Source organism: Xenopus laevis, chromosome 8L (assembly GCF_017654675.1).
Source record: "Xenopus laevis strain J_2021 chromosome 8L, Xenopus_laevis_v10.1, whole genome shotgun sequence".
Taxonomy (NCBI): Eukaryota; Metazoa; Chordata; class Amphibia; order Anura; family Pipidae; genus Xenopus; species Xenopus laevis.
Window position 1 is genome coordinate 27,974,024 of NC_054385.1, and position 17,406 is coordinate 27,991,429.

At 38.2% G+C, this 17,406-nt stretch overlaps 1 protein-coding gene across 8 annotated transcripts in view; it reads left to right on the plus strand.

Moving 5' to 3' along the window:
- Positions 1-17,092, plus strand: part of clcn5.L (chloride channel, voltage-sensitive 5 L homeolog) — a 43,486-nt gene extending 26,394 nt beyond the window's left edge. For 7 of the 8 annotated variants that reach the window (XM_041571927.1, XM_018228682.2, XM_018228684.2 and 4 more), the window contains 10 exons: positions 2,409-2,508; positions 2,950-3,137; positions 7,871-7,993; positions 8,366-8,572; positions 9,297-9,377; positions 10,513-11,055; positions 12,240-12,426; positions 13,232-13,630; positions 15,559-15,775; positions 16,518-17,092. In XM_041571927.1, the coding sequence (XP_041427861.1) occupies positions 2,409-2,508; positions 2,950-3,137; positions 7,871-7,993; positions 8,366-8,572; positions 9,297-9,377; positions 10,513-11,055; positions 12,240-12,426; positions 13,232-13,630; positions 15,559-15,775; positions 16,518-16,608 (2,136 nt within the window). In that variant the 3' untranslated portion in view covers positions 16,609-17,092. 8 annotated transcript variants of the gene reach the window in all.
- Positions 17,093-17,406: the final 314 nt, after the last annotated feature.

Genomic DNA, 17,406 nt, shown 5'->3' on the forward strand with positions numbered 1-17,406 from the left:
TATGTACCTTTTAATACAATTACACCCAGAAGGCTTGCTCTGTGCATGCAGGTTACATTCTAATACTTCAATTTCCCATTTGAATTGTGTACAGTTTTGGACAATTGGTTATTCAGCTGCAAAGTGCATTGTTAACTGAAATCCTGGTGGTGTTGGGTTCCAGAACAAACAGTGGCAAACAGTGTATTTCTCTGTATATTTGAAAATCTCAATCAGTCATGCATTCCTTTGCGTTACGCATTAAAATCATGGTGTTTATATAGCAGAGAGCAAATAATAATGTTCCTGGTTCTCTGCTGTTGAATGTTGAGCACTTATGGCTTAGCAGAGAGGAACAGGAGAGTTTGTTGCAGGGACACTAATATAAATTTCACTGAAATTGATATTAGTGTAATTAGTATATGAAATGTTCAGATTTGTTGTACCCAGTAATGTTCCTACAATAAAATGAGATGATTACAGCCCCCACTCCGATGGGTCAGGGCAGCAAATAGATGTTCACATCAACTGTATCTTTAACATTGTAATCCAAGTGAAAGAGCAGTGACAGTTAAAAGGCTGAACTTGATGGATGTGTGTCTTTTTTCAACCTAACTTTCTATGTCACAATATTAAGTAGTAATGCTCGTAAAATGACAAAATAAAGGTGAAGTAAAGTCGATATCATTTTATCCAATACAGCAAACCCTGTGAGGTTTCAGTTCCTTTTTTCTAGCAGATTTACAGGCACTTCCCATTACTATTAATGAGAAGCAGTCACTTGTGTTCTGATTGCTGCTGTTCAGTAGAAGGGACCAGACCACCTCTTTCTGCATTACCCTATGGGACACGGAAGTGTATTGTCAGACTGCAGTGTTCTTTAGTTCATTATTATGAATACCCATTATTCATACAGGACTGGCATATTTTGCTGCCCTTTACAAAAATTATATATCACATTAGTCACTGGCTCAGTGGAGCTTACTGTCTAAGGTCCATATCATAAATACATTATGGTCAGATTTGTCAGGAGCTTATGCTTTTGGAGTGTGGAAGGAGTAGTCTCAGGATACCCACAAAAACTTAGGGACAGCCATTCTGCGCAGCTAAAGTGTGCCTCTTGCCTGACAGTAGAGCTCTGCCTGCTGACCATTTTGCTAAGGAGAAATGAGCCTTCCCTGTGACTTAACTACCATAAACACAATTGTACAAAATAATATTTGACGCACGTATGGTAGGAGACGAGGCAACCAATATCGGCAAAAGACTTGGATATCAGTTGTCTAGTCGGTTGTTCGAGGTAGAAAAGTTTTATTGGTCGCCTTTGATAGAACCCGAACATCAGCCAGGGTTACTGGCTTGCTAAGATATCTGATGATTCAGCTCTTTACACTTGTAGTGAAAATTAATCAACTTTGGTTGCAGGTAGTGAAAATGAATCATCTTTCCTGTGACCAATGGTTGCAGGAAAGATCATAATTGTTATGTGTATGGCCACGTTTAGTTTGCCCTGCCCCAAAGATTTTATGCATATAGGGGTTTGTTCTCTTAAAAGAACACTTACACCAAAAAATGAAAACATCATGTAGTGTTGCCCTGCACTGCTAAAACGGATCGGTTTGCTTCAGAAACACTACTATAGTTCATATAAACAAGCTGTTGTGTAGCAATGGGGGAAATTGAAAAAAGGCTACATGGCACAGGTTAAATAGTGGATAACAGAACTTAACTGCTATCTGCTGTGTAACTTGAGCCTTTTATCATTTGAATAACTGCCCCCATTGCTACACAGCAGCTTATTTATATAAACAATAGTAGAGTTTCTGAAGCAAACACAGCAGTTTTACCAGTGCAGGGCAACACTGCATTATATTTCTATTACTTTAAAACACTTTCATTTTTTGATGATACTGTTCTTTGAAGTTAGGTTACTGAGCCCATCTGCCTGTTATGGAGAGGATTCTTCAACTTAAAATCAGGGCCCTATGCATTACAGATTACAATTGAAGCTTACTGTCAAACCCAGGAGTTTTGTGCATCCACATATAAATATTCTGATTATCAGTAGTAGAAAATGACACCACACATAGATTCAAGACTGTCCTTTCTTTTTGGCAACCCCATACAGCAATCCATTTTACATTATTAAAATGGAAAAAATCCATCTGGCCTTGCCTTTACCCCCTATGCATTCGGCATAGAGCATGCACCCTTGCAAAGGCACTTGCACATATAACCACCACCTTAATGGCACATGATTAAAATTGACCGGCATGCTGCCTAGAAGTGTTCCAGTTGATGCTGACTGACTGTAAAAAAGTTGTAGTACAGCAACAGCTAAAAGGGTCATAGATAAGTTATAGATCCCTACTGTTATTTACATATTTCCTAAAACTGTGACTCCTACTGACTAATCATTTCTTTGTAAGATTCTCAGCAGGAGTAAAGAGTCCACGTGGGCCCTTCTGCACAGTGTAAGTGATGCCTTTTCTGGATGGATGCTTATGCTGCTCATCGGCCTAACAGCAGGTAAAGGATTTCTGATGATATCAGCCTCTTTAGCAAATAAAGTGATGCACAGGAGGAAGGAGTAGTGGCATAACTACATATTACTGGGCCTCACCACAAATAATTTTTCAAAATGTCTAGAAGTTGACCCGTTTTACCAATAATTATTGAAATTTTATACAAATTAGGGCCTCATGGGGCCCCTATACCTCCTGGGCCCCCCTGCAGCTGCAGGGTCTGCTTCCTTTGTAGTTATGACCCTGGGAAGGAGCATGCCCTCCAAACACTGCTCATCTACTGTAAATGTGACATCATAGCCTTAGAGACCACAGAAGTGACTGTTGATTATCATATTACCTCATATTTTATCTAGTGGACATAATTCCTCTACCCAGAAATTTGTACAAATCTGAACTCTTTTTTGATTCCTGTTAATCACTGGAAATCTTCCTTCTGCTGTAGGTTCATTAGCTGGTTTGATTGACATCTCATCACACTGGATGACAGATCTAAAGGAGGGCATCTGTCTGCCTTGGTTCTGGTTTAACCATGAACAGTGCTGTTGGCAGTCTAATAATGTGACTTTTGAAGATCGAAATAACTGTCCAGAATGGCGAAGCTGGTCCCAGCTTGTTCTCGGCAGGTCCGAGGTAAGATCAATAAAGTGCTAAAGGTAGATTTTTATTACCTACAGGTATTTTATATGAATGTCAAGATTCTGTGACCCTCTAAACAGAAGCAGGCATTGCACTGTTATGAACACAAATCATTTTTTTAAATCCCCTACTCTAGTATACCTTCTGCTACATTCAAAATTAATGTATGTTACTGCTCTTTTATTTTATTTTTTTTACTTCTAAATGGACCAAGGGTTAGTATTTGTTGCACCTACAGATTGTTGCTCAACTACAACTCACAAAATTTCTTTTGCTCTCATGTGTGTTGAAGTTGTATTACAGTAGAGAGACTATACATCTAGAGAGACTCAGCTCCCTTACATCCCTTAAAGGACAAGACAACATAAAACTAATTCTTTAGTGAAATGCCAATATAAGTAATGCAGATTGAACATACCTTATCTACAAAATATACACTCCAATATTTAAACACATGGTTGACATTAACAACTTTTTCTGTATTTGTTTTTGCTGGCCCCAGGGTTGTGAGCCTGCTCAGTTTACCTCATCCTAGGAGTCAGAATGTTTCCAAAGTATAGAATATTGGTTTTACTCTTTTGTTGAGGGAAATGATCCAAGATGGAACTTGTGTTGTGGGTATAGTTTTAGAAGGAAATCATCATAGCCTTCATGTAGGACATTAGGGGAACGATTGATGAACAGTGCATAATACAATAATACAATTCCTTGAATGTCCCATGTTTAAAAGACTGGATAAGCAAGCAAGGCATTGTGGGAAATGGAATCTTATCTGAAAAATTATTTTTGACCCCCTTTGAGGCAAATGGGAGAGGCTTCAGGAGGGTTTTTTTTGCCTTCCTTTGGATCAACTAGCAGTTAGGCAGGTTATATGTATGTATGTATATGTATGTATGTATGTATGTATATATATATATATATATTGCCTGCACTCAATCCAAAGGATGAAGGCAGAGGTGCACGATCCAAATAGGAATAATATATGAACAGAAGATCAGCACTCTCTGTAATTTAGTGAAACTGTGTTGATTTATTAATCAAAAATCACATCTTATCCGACGTTTCGGTCCCACATGGGGACCTTTCTCAAGGATGTCCCCATGTGGGACCGAAACGTCGCATAAGATTTGATTTTTGATTAATAAATCAACACAGTTTCACTAAACTACAGAGAGTGCTGATCTTCTGTGTGTATATATATATGTGTGTGTGTATGTGTGTATGTATATATATATATATATATATATATATATATATATATATATATATATATATATATATATATATATATATATATATATATATATATATATATATATATATATATATATATATGGACTTGATGAATGTGAGTCTTTTTTCAGCCGAACTTACCGAGTCTTTTTTTCTCTCCTTTAAATACACCATACATATGAGAACATTCCTTTTGTGCATTTATACATGAGACTGTCAGTTGCCATATTATTTTCTTGACTTTCTACAAAAGCTTCATTGTAACATAACCATCTGTTCATGGACTCTAGTAAGGCATTATTTAGGTGTAGGAAACACTGTGCAGAAGTTACACACAGACACACATTATAAGCAGCCGCTTTTAACTAGGTGCTATAAATCTTTTGCAACAAGATATACTGTAAAATATCCACATGGACAAACATTGTTGACAGTGTTCCCTTTCTCAAACAGCTTGCTAATGGATATTGGTATGATCACTATAACGAAAATCTAAAAGCTGCTTAGGTGATGTAAAAGTGAATGAGAGCTGTACTCAGCAAATTAAAAAATATTTCTTACTTTTCAATTGGCCTTCCTTTTTCCTTTTTTTTCATTTGTCTTCTTCTTTTGACTCTTTCCAGCTTTCAAATGGGGGTCACTGACCCCATCTAAAAAAAATGCTCTGTAAGACTACTAAATTTATTTTTAGGTCTACTTTTTATTACTCATCTTTCTATTCAGGCCCCTCCTATTCATATTCCAGTCTCTTATTTAAATGAATGCATGGTTGTTAGGTTAATTTGAACCCTAGCAATTAGATTGCTAAAATGCCAAACTGAAGAGCTGCTGAATTAAAAGCTAAGTAACCCAAAAATGCAAATAATAGAAACATGAAAACCAATTGCAAATTGTTTCAGAATATCACTCTCTACATTATACTAAAAAGTTAACTCAAAGGTGAACAACCCCTTTAAGTGTTCTTCTTTAAGCCTTTCAGACCTGTCCTTATAACTTCCAGTAAGTCTAGTGCCGAGTTCTATCTTGTGAGCTTTGCCTCCCAGCTGTGGAAGTGTCGTAGCTGAAACATTTGAATCAGAGTAGCTCCGTGTTGAGTGAGGGAAAATGCTTTTAGTAACCTTTTACTCTGTGTTTCATGGCAGGACTTATTTATCTGGCAGCCAAACCTGAGTAATATTGTCAGGCATTTACAAGCTGCTCTGGAAGCTGCATCATTACCAGTAAATTATACTGCAATCTGCCTTCCATTTCCGTTTGGTCTTTCTGCAGAAAATCTTACATTGCAAAGATAGCTGTTTTTTGTGATTTTAATATGGATAACACACTGTAAAATACATATCTCGGGTGTTCCAGCAATCAGTTTGGTTTTGAGTCTTTTATTTCTATTATCATTATACATGACTTAAAAAAAACATTGTAAAATGTTTTTTTCCCATAGCCAGCCTTCTATAAGCACTCAGAAAGGTTGCCTCTGGAAATAAGGCACATTAGAACCTTAAAGGCCCATACTGATACTAAAAGTGTATATATTTTATATTTGAATGTTTTTTTTGCATTATATCAGTCTGCTGTTTTTAAGTAGAAGGCAAGTGCTGCTCTGGTCTGAGCCAGGGGGTAACAGAAGGCAGACTTCTGAGTGTGGTGAGTCTCACTGCCTCCACCATGCTGTGGGCACATGGGTCTGGGCTATTCTGGAGAAGCAACCCCTATAATATATTAAAGGATAACATAACACAATGGCTTGGATGATTTTTTGGACAGACATAATATCAAAAGCTATTGTGATACTAAGCTCTATAGTTAGTATAGGTATGGGTATATAGAATTTAATTAAAAGTAGGGAGGGGTGTGTGTATGGATGCTGGGTTTTCATTTGGAGGGGTTGAACTATATGGACTTTGTCTTTTTTCAACCCAATTTAACTATGTAACTATGTAACTATAATGGATGCCGGAACATGCAGGAAATAAAAGCTCAGACAAGTGGTTCCATTGCTTCAGAGGAAGTAACAAGCTATATGTGCATAATTGGATATTACTACACACACACCACATCCACCACCGTCAACATCTTACTCCAGTGCAGTATTCCCCAACCAATGTCTGAATGTGGCCCTTTGAATGTTGCTCCCAGTGGCCTCAAAGCAGGTGCTTATTTTTGAATTCCTGGCTTGAAGGCAAGTTTTAGTTGCATAAAACCAGGTTTTCTGCAAAACAGAGCCTCCTGTAGTTTGCCAATCAACATAGAGGCTACCAAATAGCCAATCGGAGGCCTTATTTGGCAGCCCCCAGGAACATTTTTCATGTTTCTGTTGCCCCCCATCTCTTTCCATTTGAATGTGTTTAAAAAATTAGTAAAAAAAAGGTTGGGGTCCCCCACTTTAGTGTGATCTCCTGTAGCATCAAGGAGTCTGTACCCTAGGAAACTGCAGTGCCGTGAGCCACACTATTGGTCTGGAGAAGGAGGCTCTCCCCATTTGGAACATTAAAGAGATATTAAAGCAACCATGCATTGATTTGAATAAGAGACTGGAATACAAATAGGACATAACCGGAGTAGAAAGATAAGTAATAAAAAGTAGCAATAACAATTAGGGATGCACGAATCCAGGATTCGGTTCGGGATTCGGCCAGGATTCGGCCTTTTTCAGCAGGATTCGGATTCAGCCGAATCCTTCTGCCTGGCCGAACCGAATCCAAATCCTAATTTGCATATGCAAATTAGGGATGGGGAGGGAAATCATGTGAATTTTTGTCACAAAACAAGGAAGTAAAAAAAATTTCCCGTTCGGGATTCGGCTGAATCTTTCACTAAGGATTCGGGGGTTCGGCCGAAATCCAAAATAGTGGATTCGGTGCATCCCTAATATCAATACATTTGTAGCCTTACAGAGCATTTTTTTTCTAAATGTAGTTAGTGACCTCATTTGAAAGCTGGAAAGAGTCCGGAGAAAAAGGCAAATAATTCAAAAACTATAAATAATGAAGACCAGTTGAAATGTTGCTTAGTATTGGTCATTCTATAACATAATAAAAGTTAACTTAAAGGCGAACCACCCCTTTAAGGCAGCACAAGGTGACTCTAACGTTTCATAAAAATATAATCATATAAGTATGGAAACCTGTGAGGAAGTTCATCTCACTACTTTGTGTACATTGCCACATTCATATTGCACTGAAGGCAAATCATGCTAATGCTGGATCTCTCTGGAACGCTTCCTTTATTGCAGAGCAGACTAACCGCAGTATTGTATTAACAGCATCTGGAAATGAATATATCTCTAAGTGCAAAGCTGGATGTTTACTGAATTTGCCTCAAGATCAGTTACCTTTTAACTTCACTCATAAAGTATATGGATTTTGTATATGAACAGTGTGTTGATCTGAAATACTTTGTATAGTCCTAAGTCCTGACCTTATGAGTGAAACAACCCTATAGCCCTTGCTCTCAGTCTGCCATGTTTTCATATCCCTTTTTATTTTATTTTTTGACAGGGAGCGTTTCCATACATTCTAAATTACTTTATGTATGTGATGTGGGCACTCCTTTTCTCGCTGCTTGCTGTTTTGCTGGTCCGTAACTTTGCCCCATATGCCTGTGGTTCAGGGATTCCTGAGGTGAGTAACAATTTATCAGTATGTTATGTTTTATTAACACAATCATGGCATAAACTGTACCAACGGTTGGCTTTTAGCTTGTACAACTGTGTCCTGATTTGGGGTTATTTGCTTTGTGCTCCAAAAAGGAGAACTAGAAAATCATTGCTCTCTAATCAGAGACAAATCTTTCCTCTCTTTCTGAATACATCTCCCATCTCTGCCAGCCTGTAATGCATCTGAACAAGTGGATAGTGCCGTCTCCATAGGTTCATGTGTGTTCATGGAATGAAAAGTATTCCTTTTCCATGAGTATCTTCCCGTTATTCTTCTTTTTTTAAAACTTTCAAATGTTTCCATATTCTTACAGTTTTTGTGAATCTCTTTCTTCAGATAAAGACCATATTGAGTGGTTTCATTATTCGTGGCTATTTGGGCAAGTGGACGCTGATTATTAAGACTATGACACTGGTGCTGGCTGTGTCTTCTGGCCTCAGCTTGGGCAAGGAAGGTCCCCTCATTCATGTTGCCTGTTGTTGTGGTAACATCTTGTGCCATCTCTTCACTAAGTACCGCAAGAATGAGGCCAAGAGGAGAGAGGTGAGACATTTTTGGGCCTATCATTGGTGTATAAGATATCATACCATAGTTTGTATGGTTGCCATTGACCATACTTTAACCAAATGCAGTCTGCCCTAGCTTCTTGATTATTCATTTTACATATTACATGTTTGCTTTGAAGAAAAAAGCTTATTGTTTATCCATGGTGTGGTTTTCACATGTTACTTTAAATAGCAGCCAAAGTACAGGTTCCAGATGGCTGGGGTTAACTATCACTACAAAATGCATCCGCACTTGTTTCTGGGCAATAATCGTCATCGTTAGGCAACCAGTGGTGCATCCCACTTACCTATGGCATAAATAGGAAGAGAGGGTAGGGGTAGATTGATTACTGCTGCAAGTAGCAGCCTTGAAAAACTGTCCTATTATTAACAGCATCTGAATTATCTGTGCTCAGAAAGGTGAGGTCGTACTCTTGCAACTTCCACACTGTATTGTATGCAACTTGAGTATTCCTAATACACAATTACAACTGATGGCAATCTGCCAAAGATTTTTTTATTGAAGTGGTAAACTCAAAATCATGTGGATTCTAACTTGTATGTAAGATATGTTTTGGTAGAAAAAAATGTTACAGTAAATACACAAGAACAATAAAATGTCATTCTTGTCAACATATTAGATTAAAAATGTACTGTGTATTCTGTTGGGGAACCTCATGTGCTTCAGACAAGGTGGTAATCCCTGTTCTCTTCCAAACCAGGTGTTGTCAGCTGCAGCCGCTGCCGGGGTGTCCGTAGCCTTTGGTGCTCCCATTGGTGGAGTTCTCTTCAGTCTGGAAGAGGTAATATCATCTTTACACATTTTACATCATTGCTTCAAAGCGTCTTTGTTGACAAAGTGGCTTCTTTCTTGAAAAAGCTTGACTTTCATCTCTACAGTTTTCCAACCACATTTATGGGCAGCTCCTTCTTGCATGATCACCTCAATCAGACCCAATTTTGTCTAGTTCTGTTCTTGTTGGGTTTACCAAAGGGTTGAGCTTTCACTATAGTTTCCATTTTAAAGGAACAGTAACACCAAAAAATTAAAGTAATTTAAAGGAATGACAATATAATGTACTGCTGCCAGTAAAACTGATGTGTTTGCTTCAGAAAAACTATTATAGTTTATATAAACAAGCTGCTGTGTAGCCATGGGGGCAGCCATTCTAGCACAGGATACTCTGTAAATAACATAAGTTCTGAAGAATCCTATTGCATACTGCAGACTTAATCTGTTATCTGCTGTGTGTCCTTTGCCTTTACTCCTTTTTCAGCTTTGACTGGCAGCCCCCATGACTACACAGCAGCCTGTATTATAAACTATAGTAAAGTTTCTGAAGCAAACACACCAGTGCAGGGCAACAGTACATTATATTTTCATTACTTTAAAACCCTTTCAGGTTTTGGTGTTACTGTACCATTAAGTAGGAAAGCACCGAATCCACTATTTTAAGATTCAACCAAATACAGAACCAAATCCGAACCCTAATTTGCATATGTAAATCAGGGAAACAAGGAGTAAAGAGAGTAAAAAAAAGTTAAATAATTTCTAATTACTTGTTTGTGTAATGAAAATCAAATGTTTTTTTTGGAATTTACGGTCAGAATTTACTGAATGTGTACTTTGTAACTTCATAAAGGTAAAGATTCAGATTATAAAATATCACATGTTCATAAGTTTAGCTGTGTGTTTCTGTTGCGCAAATTAAAATTTGAAGAAAGGAACAGAAAGCGGTTTAAGTTTTAGGCTTCATTTATACAAGAGACCCAGAGGAGCTGGTTGATTATTTTTGCGTTTCGTTAGGAATGATCAATTTGGAGTCAGATCTGGTCACACTTCTGACCTTCGTGCAATTTGATTTAAGTAAACCACTGGGCAAAGGTATAGGAAAACAAAATAATGAATGTCCTTCAAAATCTCTGATTCTCTTGTAGGTCAGCTATTATTTTCCATTAAAGACTTTATGGAGGTCATTCTTTGCTGCATTGGTAGCAGCCTTTACTCTTCGTTCCATAAACCCTTTTGGAAACAGCCGCCTGGTCCTCTTCTACGTTGAGTTCCACGCGCCATGGCACTTATTGGAGCTCATTCCATTCATTTTATTAGGAATATTTGGGGGATTGTGGGGTGCCTTTTTTATCCGTGCCAACATTGCCTGGTGTCACAGACGGAAAACCACCAAACTCGGTCGCTATCCTGTGGCGGAAGTCCTAATGGTGACGGCTATTACAGCCATACTGGCATTTCCCAATGATTACACCAGAATGAGCTCTAGTGAAATGATATCTGAGCTTTTCAATGACTGCGGCCTTCTTGACTCGTCCAAGCTATGTGATTATGTTAATGATTACAACAACACAAAGGGGGGCAACCTCCCTGACCGTGCAGCAGGAAATGGAGTCTACACAGCCATGTGGCAACTGTCCCTGGCGTTGATCTTCAAAGCTGTGATTACCATATTCACATTTGGCATAAAGGTAAGGGCATCTGATTGCAATGCTGTTTTCACTACATTACAATTAATCTATTAGAACTACACTTTAGGGTGTTAAAGAGAACAGAACTCAAGTTTGCATTATGTATTCATTCGAAGAGCTAATTATAAATCCTATTCATACGTTTATAAAACTTTACGTTCATTATAACTTTTTTTAATTAGTGCATCATATTAACCAATTTCCCCTTTGTGGTAGTTGTTATTTTAACCATAGACCTATTTTTATTAAAGACCACAGTAGGTAGATAAAGCTGTTGCCCCGTGTATGCATACAGAGAGCAAATTTTAGTACTAGGGTCCATGAGTTGATTCTGAGATAGGCAGGTTAATTGGCTCCTGATGATGTTTTATACTGAATTGTTCAGTATAAAAATAAAAACTAGGTAAATAGGCTGTGCAAAATGAAAAATATTTCTAATATAGTTAGTCAAAAATTTAAAATATAAAGGCTGGAGTGACTGGATGTCTAACATAATAGCCAGAACACTACTTCCTGTTTTGCAGCTCTCTTGGTTTCCATTGATTGGTTACCAGGCAGTAACCAATCAGAGACATAAATTGGCACATGGGCCATAACTTTTTGCTTTTTAATCTGAGCTGCATGCTATGGATCAATTGCAAACTCACTGAACAGTTATGTCCCATGTGGCCCCCCTTAAAGTCACTGACTAACTCAGAGTTCGAGAGCTGCAAATCAGGAAGTAGTGTTCTGACTATTATGTCAGACATCTGCGCACTCCAGCATTTTGTAGATTACATTTTTGCCTAACTAACTATATTAGAAACTTTTTTTTTTCATTTTGCACTGCCTATCCAGTTTTTATTTTTGCATTGAACTGTTCCTTTAAGCTGGCCATACACTTAAAGGGCAAGGGAGCCATGCATGGGCCAAAAAGCTGCCAACATTGTCTGTTGAAGATTTTATCAGCCCATGTATGTGTGTTCATGCATAATAGGGATCTTACTAGTGGTGTGCGATTCGGGCCGACCTCAGCACACCCTTTGCAGGTTGTGACAATACACTGCTGGCTTCCAATTTCTGACATTCTTTCTTATACTCTCGCACTCGCCACGCCGCGTTTTTGACATCATTGGTTGGGCTGGGTGAAATGGGGTTAAATATAGAAGGGTGGCGTATATTTAATATTTATTATTTAAATATAGGTGCCATCAGGCCTTTTCATCCCAAGCATGGCTGTGGGTGCTATAATGGGAAGGCTTTTGGGGGTTGCCATGGAACAGCTTTCCTTCTACCATCACGACTGGCTGATCTTCAGAGGATGGTGCAACCAAGGAGCAGACTGTATCACGCCTGGTCTGTATGCCATGGTTGGAGCAGCGGCCTGCCTAGGTAAAGTGGAATGGCTCAGGTTACTGTAACAGCTTTTGGTCATGCCTATTCCTTGCACACTTGTGTAGCCAGATCAAAGACTTTGCTTTATCAGTCTGTCTTTATAATTTGGTTCTTATAGGAGAAGGAAAGCTACCAAAGCAGTTTATTGCCAATAGATTAGTAGCAATAGTGCAAGCCATAAGACTATATTTAGTCTGCAGAATGCTTTACCATACCTGAGTAAACAGCTCTAGAAGCTCTTTCTGTTTGTTTAGAATAGCAACTGCTCACTCATAGCTCTGGGCTCAGATTGCAGCAGGGAGGGGAGGAGGGAGGGGAGCAAACTGAGCAGGCTCAAGCCCTAGCCCTGGAGGTTTATGCTGAAAACAGGAAGTCTGATACAGAAGCCCATGTATACACAATAGAAGGAAAGAAATGCTGTGACAGAGGACTCACATTATTTTGAGAGTTTACTGCTGTGTTTATATAGACCTTTCTCATAAAGCTTACTTAATTTTAGCCTTCCCTTCTTTAATCCTTCTCTTTTGAACTGAACTAATGGGAGAACCTTGCTTTAAATGCCCCTTGTTCAATGAGGACAATGATAGCAGTCAAGTAACATTCAACAGCCAATCGGTTATTTGCTTTCAATATTGTAATGATACTTGTCTAATCAAAGCAACATTCTGATTGGTTGCATCAGGCTAGCAAACCTGCATAATTAAAATGTAGTGTTCTTTTATAGTACTAAATGTGGCATGTGATTTTTCTTTTCTTTCTGTAAGAGTCTGGGGATCCATATTGATGGCATTTCTTTCTCTAGGTGGCGCCACACGTATGACTGTCTCACTTGTGGTTATTATGTTTGAGTTAACTGGTGGATTGGAATACATTGTTCCTCTGATGGCCGCCGCCATGACCAGCAAGTGGGTGGCAGACGCTTTGGGACGGGGGAGTATTTATGATGCCCACATCCATTTAAATGGTTACCCCTTCCTGGAGGCGAAGGAAGAGTTCAGCCATAAAACACTGGCTATGGATGTCATGCGTCCCCGGCGCAACGACCCTATATTAACGGCCATTACTCAAGACAGCATGACGGTGGAGGACATTGAGGCCATTATAAGTGAAACGACCTACAGTGGCTTCCCAATTGTAGTTTCTAGAGAATCCCAAAGACTAATGGGCTTTGTACTGAGAAGAGACTTAATTATCTCTATCGGTAAGTGTCATGGCTTCAGCACTGTAAATAAACTTTCTGTTCTTTGCTGCAGTGTGTGGAAATGAAAATGAATTTTTACAGGCTGAACAGTACTTATAGCAGTCTAGATGCTATTCTAAGAAATGGGAGGTAGATAATCCCATCAGACAAGGACTGTATTGGCCTATGGACACCACCATTTCCCACAAGTCTACATAGTTCTGCATTATGATCCAGTCATTGGCCTGAGGGCCAAATGGTTGGAATAGCCTGAATACAGAAGGGTTTGTTTGATTGGTTTTCTTTGTTCTGCCATTTAAAGGATAAGTAAACCTTTAAAATAAGTGAACGTAAAATTTATGAGGGTGCTATTCTAAGTACTTTAGTAATTTACATTCATTATTAATTTTCTATTAAGTCCAAGATACATAAAGAATTTTGTTACAACAGCACCACCTGCTGGTCATTTTCTGACCACCAAGTAGTCAAGGAAGTTGTCAGGAGAGAGAAAGAGGCTGCTCTGAAGTTCTTCTGAGTAGTTAGAAACCTTTCTCTCATCTTTCCTAAGCAGAAGAACATCAGAACAGCCTCTTTCTTTATCCTGACATCTTCCTTGACTACTTAGTGGTCAGACTCGTCGGAAACTGACCAGCAGGTGGTGCAGTTGTATCGAAATGTATTCATGTTAACAGAACATGTTTCTCTGAATATCTTGGAATAAAAACAAAATAAATAATGTACATTGCATGACCTGGATGGATGAGAATCTTCACAAACAAGGGCTAATCATTTATTGTTACAGTGAAGAATCCTTAGGGCAGAAATGTCCAACTCTCTCTGTCAGACAATTACCATCACCCACAGCAATCTCAGGTTGGATTGAGAAAAATACACAGGGAGGCTTTGCTGTTAATCTGACCATCTGGGCCACAGATGAGAACTCAGGTGTTGTTATTATTCTGCAGCAGCTACAGAGAAAACTCCACAGAGTTGCAGAACTAGAAGGGCCTGCTATATGAATGTTCTTCCCAGTGCTGGTCCCGTATTGCCTATACAACTTTAAACATATCCTCTAAATCACAAGTACTTCCACCTGCCATTTGTTTAGTTTTTCAATAGTTTTGTATTGGTATTTATAAGACTAAACCACCAGATGAACATCAGACTATGTTAACAAACACGATCTTAATACACATGTCACACGTGTTAGTGGGTGTAACTTAAATTCATGTAGTATAAGTCAATGGCAGAACATTATGAATATAATAATAGTCAATGAAGCTTTGATCAGGTCACATGAATACACTTTCAAAGTATATAAACCAAAAAGAAAACAAATAAAACCAAACAAAGAAATCACAAGACTTCCAAAATAAATCTAAACGCTAGTAGTAGTTAAATCTCAAAATGAAAGATATTCGCTTTTGTTCACTAAATCAAAGTATGGTAACCACTTTCTCATACAATCGCTTTATTTTTTACTTAATCTAAATTTGATACTCTCAAAAGAACAGAGTTCATAAAGGTACATAAGAATGTCTGATTTCTTGGGTGGAAGAGGAATAATCCAATATTTGTATATTGACCTTCTCACAGCTGCAAAGAGTATTTGGAGGAATTTAACCGGATTCTGTTTTTCTTTTGTTCTAGAATATTTAAAAAGATTTCATGATATCAGTTGGAAGGCTCAATAAGCATGTTAATGGATTAAGCTTGGATTAAGATTAATCCAATATTTGTATATTGACCTTCTCACAGGTGCAAATAGTATTTAGAAGAATTTAACCAGATTTAGTTTTTCTTTTGTTCTAGAATATTTAAAAGATTTCATTATATCAGTTGGAAAGCTTAATACGCATATTATTGGATTAAGAGATGTTTAGAGAGGAAGAACCTGCCACTTGTCATCATTCTTCAGCCAGTCAAATCTTTGTTTTGTTCCTATTCAGAAAGCGCCCGAAAAAAGCAAGAAGGGATAGTGAGCACATCGCGGATTTACTTTACAGAGCACACGCCAACACAACCCACGACTGCTCCACCCAGCCTAAAGCTTCGTGCAATTATGGACTTAAGCCCCTTCACAATAACAGACCAGACACCTATGGAGATTGTGGTGGATATCTTCCGTAAGCTTGGTCTGCGCCAGTGCCTTGTGACACACAATGGGTAAGAGAAAGCTAAAAGATACTTTCGAAATACAGGTATGAGACCTGTTACCCAGAATGCCCAGGACCTTGAGTTTTCTGGATAACAGATTTTTACGTCATTTGGATCATACCTTAGGTCTACTACAAATTCATGTAAACATTAAATAATCCCAATAGGATGGTTTTGCTTCCAATAAGGATTAATTATATCTTAGTTGGGTTCAAGTACAAGCTACTGTTTTATTACTACAGTGATAAAGGAAATCATTTCTATGGGAGATGGCATTTCTGAAATTCAGAGCTTCCTGAATAATGGGTTTCTGTATAACAGATCCCATACCTGTGCTATATTTTATACTTCGGCCAAGCCCTGGCTATAGGTGAAAAGCCTGCATCATAGGAGCTGTATACATAGTATGAGCTGCATGATCATTAGACCGGAGCGAAGATTCTGATGCAGATCACAGAGCAGGAATCGAGCCTTGTAAGAACATTTTAATTAGGTGACAAGTAAAAAATTAAACAGCTGGCACCTCTACAGAAAATCAGTATGAATTGAACCTTCAGTATTGTTTGTCCTCTGTGATTAAAGAGGATTTTTTAATCACAGAGGGACAAAAAAAAACGCAAGGAGGAAAGAGAAGTTTTCCTGTATTTAATGATGATTATATCCGTGTTTTTTCAATAAGACTGTATAATACAGTGGGTTTTTTTACTCCTCTGTTCTGGGCACTAAAAGTTTTCCCTTCTCTTCCCCACAGGAGATTGCTTGGCATAATAACAAAGAAAGATGTCCTAAAGCATATAGCACAGATGGCCAATCAAGATCCGGACTCTATATTATTTAACTGAATCTATGCCTAAAATAACAGGAGCTATGGACTCTGCTGAAGCCATATTCAGTATCATTGTAGGGTGTGTTTTGCACCTCCAGACTGTGAAGAGGTGCCTTGCATCATGAAGTGGAGTGACTGAAGCTTTGGTGGCTGATTCACGAAAATGAAGTTAAAAAAAAAAAAAAGCTCTCCTTGCAGGTCACTTCAAAGATGGCCATTGATCCTTTTTTCTGCAGCCATTTGGGCACATTTCTATGTCCTCTTAACTGTGGTTTAGTGGACACGCCTGTGGAGTGAAATATACGTATAGCCGCAAACAGAATTTCTGGAAGAAATTGCACCTTTAATTAAAGAGAAGAATAAATGATATATATATATATTTAAGTAAACACACGTCCTGTCGTCAAAGGTCAGAGATCGGTGGTGTATGGTATATGCATAAGCGTAGGCCTTTACACAAATTATCTTGTTCTGAGAAATAAACAACACATGTTTCAGAATACAAGCATTCATTTTAACTGGCAAAAAACAGTTATTGTGAGAACAGAATGAAATCTGACACTTTCCATTACGGCATATAGGCAGACGGGATGGGATTACTAAGTACAGAAAAACTGGCACAGACTCCAATATCAAACATTGTGCCTATCTTGTATTGTGAATATTATATTTATTGCATTTAAGATGCATGATTATGTATGTGCATGCGTGTGTATACATATCGTGGCTATAGAACATATCCCTTTGGCAATTTTTTATGATTTATTTCCACAAAGATTCATTTAGGAATCCCTACCACTGACCTATACAATAC